This window comes from Bison bison, unplaced genomic scaffold (assembly GCF_000754665.1).
Source record: "Bison bison bison isolate TAMUID 2011002044 unplaced genomic scaffold, Bison_UMD1.0 scf7180017864043, whole genome shotgun sequence".
NCBI lineage: Eukaryota > Metazoa > Chordata > Mammalia > Artiodactyla > Bovidae > Bison > Bison bison.
The window spans coordinates 7,596,898-7,605,569 of record NW_011494615.1 but is presented as its reverse complement, the minus strand read 5'-3'; the positions used below and the strand labels follow the sequence as shown (position 1 = coordinate 7,605,569).

At 49.6% G+C, this 8,672-nt stretch overlaps 1 protein-coding gene across 1 annotated transcript in view; it reads right to left on the bottom strand.

The window, feature by feature from the left end:
- Positions 1 to 2,535: 2,535 nt before the first annotated feature.
- SUSD5 (sushi domain containing 5) overlaps positions 2,536 to 8,672 on the bottom strand; it is a 38,916-nt gene continuing 32,779 nt past the window's right edge. The window contains exon 5 of the mRNA XM_010835581.1: positions 2,536 to 4,122. Coding sequence (XP_010833883.1) covers positions 2,825 to 4,122 — 1,298 coding nt within the window. The 3' untranslated portion in view covers positions 2,536 to 2,824. The remainder of the gene's footprint in view (positions 4,123 to 8,672) is intronic.

Sequence of the window (8,672 nt, the reverse complement as noted above, 5' to 3'; positions counted from 1 at the left end):
AGTTGTTCTGGGGCATGTGGGATCTTCCTGGGCCAGGAATTGACCCCGTGTGTCTCCCGCCATTGGCAGGCAGATTCTTATCCACTGGACCACCGGGTAAGTCCAGGTCCAGATCTCTTGAAGCAAAGCCTTGTGTGAGTGATGGAGTGATCTCAGGAGAAGGGGAGCAGGAAGGAGCTGGCAAGCGTGTGGTCACTGGAGACCAGCCTCTGCCTGATCTCACGGGAGCTCTCCCACCTGGAGGCAAAGAGGCTGACCTTCCGTGTGACCATGTCCATTAGTCACTGGCTCCAGACAGGCTGCCCAGCCAGTGGGAGTGGGGCCTAACTCCTGGGTGAGGGAACTCCCATTAGGCTGAGGACAATTCTCTGGATGAGAAGGGTATGAGTATGCTCTAGAGCACAGGCTTAATTGCCTCATGGCATGTGGGATCTTCCCGAACCAGGGATCAAACCCATGTCCCCTGCATTGGCAGGCAGATTCTTAACCACTGGGCCACCAGGGAAGTCCTGGATTCTGCATTTCTAACAAGCTCCTAAGTGGTGTCTCTACTGCTGGCCTGGGAACCACACTTTGAGTAGCAAGATCCTGGGCTTTTTGTTGTACTGAAAAGCATGGTCTCTGGTTGGTGTTAGGAAGATGGAAGAGGGGGTAGGAGCTCAGCGGATGCCCTAAAATCCTGCTGCAGGAAGTCAAGTGGCTGAAAATTAGGCTTAGAAAAGCTGGTCTTAGATCCAGCAAGTATTAAGACATTACTTTCAAGATTACTAGAGAGTCCTTTAAAAAAAAAAAATTATTGTGAGAGCCGAAGAATTGATGCTCTTGAACTGTGGTGTTGGAGAAGACTCTTGAGAGTCCCTTGGACTGCAAGGAGATCAAACCAGTCAATCCTGAAGGAAATCAGTCCTGGATATTTATTGGAAGGACTGATGCTGAAGCTGAAGCTCCAGTCCTTTGGATACCTGATGCAAAGAGCTGACTCACTGGAAAAGACTCTGATGCTGGGAAAGATTGAGGGCAGAAGGAGAGGGAGACAGATGATGAGATGGTTGCATGGCATCAGTGACTCAATGGGCATGAATTTGAGCAAACTGGGAGATAGTGAAGGACAGGGAAGTCTAGCATACTGCAGTTCATGGAGTCGCAAAGAGTCAGACTCGACTTAGCGACTGAACAACAACAACTTTGATGTAACCCAGATATAAAATACACTAGGTAACTATTTGGGGAAATAATTATTTATTTTAAATATCTCAGAAGCTTTGTGTTAATGGATCCTCGCCCATCCCCCACCCCCAAGTTTTCATGAACATTCAACATTTAGCAACCTCAAAACATGCATAATGATATACAATTGAAGTTTACGCTGTTTTAATCATTCCCTTTCTACGTGCATTTTTACATTAATTTAGATGAAACCAAATCAATAAATGGGCTTCCCAGGTGGCTTAGCAGTCAAGAAGCTGCCTACCAACGCATGAGCCCCAGGAGATGCAGGTTTGATCCCTGGGTTGGGAAGATCCCCAGGAGGAGGAAATGGCAACCCACTCCAAGACTCTAGGGCCAGGAGAATCCCATGGACCGAGGAGCCTAGTGGGCTACGGCCCATATGGTCGCAAAGAGTCGGACATGACAGCACGCACACAGGCAGCTGGGCCGCCTTCATCCAGGGTGGAATCAGAGGCCTTGCATCTCCAGCAAGTTCCCAGGTGATATCTATGCTGCTGGTCTGAGGACTGCTGTCATAAGTGAGACGAGCTGAGTCACCATAAGATGCCCGGGACGCCATGAACTGGATGCTCACCAGCCGGGGGAGCCTGAGATGCACTTAGGCTGTTTCCGGACAGCTCACAGTCGTCATGACAGGGTAAAGACTAGGTCGGCACAGATCACTTCATATTCCTTTGTAATTCCTCTGCTTCTCCATCAAGTAGGTACCCATGCTTGATATCCTAGTCCTTGGCCCTCTTTAAACATTTTTTCCCTCCTAGGTCATTCTTTCTTCCTGGCGTTCAGAGAAATGGTTAATCCTGAGAGAGGAAGCCGAGGACTGAGTTTTGTTAGTCCTGGCAAAAACTCTAAGACATTCCTAGGCACAGACGGGTCAAGGACAACCAGGCCACTGCTTCTGAGAGGAAACGGTGCTTACCGGTACAAAGCTAACCTTGTTTAAAAAAAAAAAGATGGACTCACAGGACAGAGGGGACAGGGGGATGTGTGTCCCCGCCCTCCCCGCAACAAATGTCAGTTGTAAATTCTTTCCAATTGCAACAAACAATTTTGAAAAAATCTCAGCGCTTCTAGGCTGTGTCCTGGATCTTGGCTCATTTGCCCTCAGCAACATCGCACCGTTGAAAGGAAATAACTCATTGTTTTTCTTCCCTCTCCCACTCCCAAAAATTAAATACCTGATCCAAAATAACGCTGCTCTCAAATACTCTGTCATGCCTATTTCGAAAATTTCAGGTTGCAGACTCATTTCTTTCTTTAAAAAAAAAAAGAAGAAGACAATAGTATGATGAAGAGGTGAATTTTGACCTCTGGCTGGAATTAGGGCCAAAGCACAGGTCTGGGATTAGGGCAACAGGGCCCAGGACAGGTGGTCCAGGGGCTGCTGATGTGTCCTGACCCCGCCCAAGCCTCCCTGCCCTGCCAGCTGCTTCTAGACCCACTGCTCAGCCTAGAAAACGAAGACCTGAGAGAAGGAAGAGCAGCCCTACTCCCCCGTTTCATGCGCTAGTGAAATGTCAGCGGTTCTCACTTGATGTGTCACCGTTTATTTTCCTATCAAGGGGCTTTGGGGGAACCCCCCACCCCCAGGCGGCTAGACCTTCTCCATCTCGATCTGCTGATGGTAGTGCCGAGCCTGCCGCTGGCCAACGTTCAGCTTGTACACGGAGCTCTTGTGCTGGCAACTTCGGTAGCCCCACACACCCCCCACGCCTGCCAGGAACAGCAGCAGGCACAGAACTGTGACAATCGTGGCAATGATGGGGCCTCTGCCAAGGCTGGGACACTTGCCCCCGGCGCAGGGCTCCAAGGTTGGGAGAAGCTCCTCGCTTGCACCCGGGCCGGGGACTTCCTGTCCCAGGAAGTCCTCCGACAGCAGGTATGGGAAGGTATCCTGGACAGCAGGGGCAGTGGTCTCCAGTGGGGTCTGGGTGGCCGCCGCGACAGTTGAGGGAGTAAGGTTGGGCGTCTTCTGGATGGCGGTTGTCTCGGTCTCCAGGGTAGAGCTGGTGAGTTCATAGGGCAGGGTGGACGAGGGAGGCTTCTCTGTGGCATATCTCCAGGGAACGGTTGACTGATTTCCCGTCAAGTCACCAGCCCCTTTGCTGGGACCCGCAGTTTCAGACACATTCGTGGGTCTGAGAGCCAAAGCTTCTCCATCTAGCGTTTGAGATGGAAGAAGTGAAGTCACGTCCTCACTGGGTGTGAGGGTGGTGCCCCTGGATCGCTTCCTTTCCGCAAGGGCAGGCTGGCTGGGCGTAATCAGCATGCTTTCCTCCAGCCCTTCTGATCCATCCCCTTTGTCCTCCTCTTCCTCGTCTTCCTCCGCTCCTGCCTCTGTCTGCCTCCAGGCCCCGTCAGTCACAGGGTAGCCATCTAACCAGGACTCATCGCTGCTGCTCACCATGGCATCACCGGCCCTGCTGTCATTCCTGCCCACAGAGGGCCCCGAGGGGCCATCAGTGCTGTGGTAGATGACCTTGGTTTCTGGCTCCCCTGGGGCCAACGTGCTGTCCCTGTGGTGGTCACCAGCAGGAAGGTGCTTTTTGGCATCTTCATCCATCGCCTTTTCCCATTCAGGCTTGTGGAAGGTCCCAGCAGGAGACCAGAGCATGTCCTTCCCGCTGCCTTGGGATCCCGGAAGCTCTGTGGGGACAGGGCTCCCAGCGCCCAGCAGGCCTGTGGTTGGCACAAAGGATGTATCCTGGGCTCTGTCTTCCCTTGCCACAGGCATAGAGACCAGACGGTCCTGTTTTGGAGCCTCCTCAGAGGGTTCTCCCTGACTCCTGTCCTCCTCTGCCTCTGTGTGGGAGTCCTCCATGAGCTCTCTGAATGACACGGATCTATCATCAGGAAAATTATCTTCATAGTCAATATGTACCTCTGCCTCATCTGGAAGGAAAGAGGGAAAGCCTCATGAGGTCCAAGGCACAGAGCCAGCATGGAACACAGGGAATAAAAAGCACAGGGGCTGGAACAAATGCAATGAAACTGTTATTCTTAGATGCTATGACTGTATCACACAGATAAACCCAAAGAACCTACATACAAACTGTTACAATTAACAGATGAGTTTATCAAGGACACTGGTTCTACAGGCAACATAAAACACCAACTGTGTCTCCATATACCAGCAATAAACAGAAAAAAATGTAAAAGATACTGTTTGCCATAGCATGTGTGTGCTCAATCTTTTAGTCGTGTCCGACCCTTTGCGACCCCATGGACTGTAGTCCACCAGGCTCCTCTGTCCATGGAATTTTCCAGGCAAGAATAGTGGAGTGGGTTGCCATTTTCTGTTCCAGGGGATCATCTCGGCATTAGCAGGCAGACTCTTTCCCACTGTGCCACCCAGGAAGCCTGACTGTCATTGCATAACCAGCCTCCCCAAATTCCAAGGAATAAATCTAACAAAAGATGTGTAAGATTTGTACATGGAATGGTACAAAGTATTTCTGAGCAAAATTAAAAGATGACTTAAGTAGTGAATGGCTATAATGGAAGTTTAATTGTTAAGCTGTCAATCTGTCCAAATTAATCATTTGAAAAGACCCTGATGCTGGGAAAGATTGAGGGCAGGAGGAGAAGGGGACGACAGAGGATGAGATGGTTGGATGGCATCACCGACTCAATGGACATGAGTTTGGGTAGACGCTGGCAGTTGGTGATGGACAGGGAGGCCTGGCGTGCTGCAGTTCATGGGGTCGCAAAGAGTCGGATACGACTGAGCGACTGAACTGAACTGAAACTGAATAAAAATCTCAGATATTGACAAGCTGATGCTAAAATGTATGTAAATGCAAAGGGCCAAGAAGAGACAAGGGACAAAGAAGAGAAATGCTGTAGCAGGTACGCTACAAGATTTTAAGATTTACTATAAAACTGCAGTACTTTCAAAGACTCTGTTTGGTATTGGCACAAAGATAGACAATCAAGTTACACTAACTTTAAGAACTTCTGTTCATCAAAAGCCACCATGAAGAGCATTCAAATGCATGCCACAGATTTGAAAATAACTGCAGCACATATAACCTCTGGAGGGTTCCAGAAAAGGTATTGGGTCTTCCCTGGTGGTCCCGTTTAAGCCTCCAAATTTCCACTACAGGGGGCACAGGTTTGTTCCCTGGCTGGAGAACTAAGATCCCGCATGCCATGCAGCATGGTTAAAAAAAAAAAAATCTAAATAATCATTATACACGTGTGAAGACGCTTAACCTCATTAGTAACAGAGAAATGCTAATCACAGCCAGAGTGAGATTCTATTATCTAGCACCAGAATGGCTAAAATTAAACAGACCGACAGTCTCTAGTGTTAACCAGGATATGAAAGTGGAAACCGAAAGTCACTGAGTCGTGTCCGACTCTTTGGGACCCCATGGGCTAAACAGTCCATGGAATTCTCCAGGCCTGAATACTGCAGTGGGTAGCCTTTTCCTTCTCCAGGGGATCTTCCCAACCCAGGGATCAAACCCAGGTCTCCTGCATTGCAGGCAGATTCTTTAACAGCTGAGCCACAAGGAAAACTCAAGAATCCTGGAGTGGGTAGCCTATCCCTTTTCCAGCGGATATGACATACAGCAGTTCTCCTCCTAAGTGTGTGCGCACATGGGCACCAAAAGACATGCGCAAACATGTTCCTAATAACCAGAAGCTGGACATACTGCAAGTGGCCACTCACTGCAGAAATGACACACACATTTTGGCACACACAACACGGACTCCCGCCGCCATGGAATCCTGCACAGGAGCACAAGCCTCGGGGCACTGGCAGCATTCAACTTCTTGACCTATGTGGTGGCTAAATTGCTGTATTTTTTGACCATTTATTAACCTGTTCTCTTATGATTCGGACACTTTTTAATTGAATGAAAGAGTCTTTACATTCTATCGTGCTCTACAATTTTCAACAGTTTCACACACGAGTCCATAAAATTCCATAATGAAGATTTCATTTTTTATCCCCTCCCCCTATGTTGTTCAGCCCACTCCCCTCTCCCCACTGGTAACCATTCATTTCCCATATCTGTCAGTTGGCTTTTTTTTTTTTTGCCATACTGCACGGCATGTGAGATCTTAGTTCTCCAGCCAGGGGCTGAACCTGTGTCCCTTGCAGTGGAAGGGCACAGTCTTAACCACTGGACTGCCAAGGAAGTTCCAGTCAGCTTCTATTTTGTTTTATTCACTAGTTCATTTTATTCTTTAGATTTCACATAAGTGATATAATTGTATGTCTAACTAAATATCCGGAGAAGGCAATGGCACCCCACTCCAGTACTCTTGCCTGGAAAATCCCATGGACGGAGGAGCCTGGTGGGCTGCAGTCCATGGGGTCGCTAGAGTCAGACACAACTGAGCGACTTCACTTTCACTTTTCACTTTCACGCATTGGAGAAGGAAATGGCAACCCACTCCAGTGTTCTTGCCTGGAGAATCCCAGGGACGGGGGAGCCTGGTGGGCTGCCGTCTCTGGGGTCGCACAGAGTCGGACACGACTGAAGCGACTTAGCAGCAGCAGTAAAACACTCATTTGCCCATTCATTTTACTTTTCCTTACTATATTTGTTATGGTGATCCACGATTTTTTCTAAGATTTATTTATTTTTTGGTTATGGTGGGTCTTCGTCGCTGCACGAGGGCTTTCTCTAGTTGCAGAGAGCAGGGCCTACTCTGTAGCTGTGGTGCACGGGCTTTTCATTGTGGTGGCTTCTCTTGTTGCAGAACGCAGGCTCCAGGCATGCAGGCTTCGGTAGCTGCAGGTACCGGGCTCTAAGTAGTCATGGTGCACGGGCTTAGTTGCTCCACAGCACGTGGGATCCTCCCAGGTCAGGGACTGACCCAGTGTCCCAGGCATTGCAAGGTGGACTCTTAATCACTGGACCACCAGGAAGCACAATCCGTGACCTTTGATGTTACTACTACAACTCGATGAAGGCTATTTTGTAGACACTGAAACCCCCAGCAGGTGGAAGAAGTTAACTACATGAAGACCAGACTGTAGCCTGACATGAGCTGCCACAATTCTGAGAACTGGCCTCAAAGAAATGGGAAGCAGCCAACCCTGGAAATGAAGATTAACGGTACTTAATCAAGAAGACTCAGAGCTGACTGTGTTGTTTCTGCATGTAGCTCCTTCCTTCTGCCCACATGCCTCCCAAACTCCCCTTTAAAAGCTCTTGCCCACTGGCTGTCGGGGGTGGGGGTGGGGGGAGGAGTCAGCCTTTGGACAACACCCTACCCCTAGTTGCCGGCCTCCAAAATAAAGCAAACTTACCTTCCCACCAACCTTTTCTTTACTGTCTTTGGAGCTGCCAGCACCTGGACCCACTTTAGAGAACAGATTTTGGTGCCCACGTGAGGCTGCACCCTCACGATATCTGGCTCCCCGGGTTTTCCTTGAGCAGAGCTGCCACCATGATGACGCTATGAGGTGGATTCAAGGAAACACTGCTCATGGTTCGCTGGCCCCGGGAAGGGGTTTGGGGGACATTCCTAGCAGCTGCCGAAAACCATTTGTTTCGGGGGTCCTCCATGTTTCTGCCCAGCTTGGCACTGGCTGTCATCAGCCAAGGTATTATTTGGTTCATGACAGTAGCAAAGAATGGTAAACAACCTCTGAGTCCTAGTACTGGACATAATCAATCGCAGCTAAATTCCTTTTCCCATGTAACCCACCCTATGAGCTCAAGAAGTCAAAAGGCACCTGGAATATGGGCAGGAAAGGAGCCATGTTCTCCTCCACCCTTGCTTCTTACGTAGGGAACACTGGCCTAGTGTATGATGTTAGAGCTGGGGATTTGAGATGAGATGGTTGGATGGCGTCATCAATTCAATGGACGTGAATTGGAGCAAACTCCAGGAGATTGTGAAGGACAGAGAAGCCTGACATGCTGCTGTCCATGGGGTTGGAAGGACTGGGACACGACTTAGCGATTGAAATACAACAATAAGCCCACTCCTGCCTGGTGGGCCTGCCTTGACCTGGCCCCTTACGGTCACTCTGAGCTCTGTGTGTATCTATCTGTCCATCTGGAGATTCTGCCCTCAGAGCTCTCTGGGTGTAGAGCATCCCTGGACAGCAGCCTGGGGCTCAGAGCCAAGCCCTTCCTGTCTGCCGGGGCTCTCAGGTCAAGGTCTGGCTCAGAAACAGGCTCTCATTATGTCAAGCCTCAGCCACACCAAAACCTCAAATGAAGACACAGACACCAACTGTTTACAAAGAGTCTACTCATGACAAAGTATCCCAAGGCTGTTTTTCCCCTCCTGAGTAACGGTAAAGCTTCTTACTCACAGAATGTCAACCCCAAAGTACATTCTGCCATCAGGATGGGTAACACCAGCTCTTTGCCTGTCGAGGTGCTATTTCTCTCGCCTCTCTCTGCTTTGCAGTCTGAGCTCTCCGGAGCCATCCAGCAACTGTGCCCCCTCCCCTTTCCCCCCCTCCC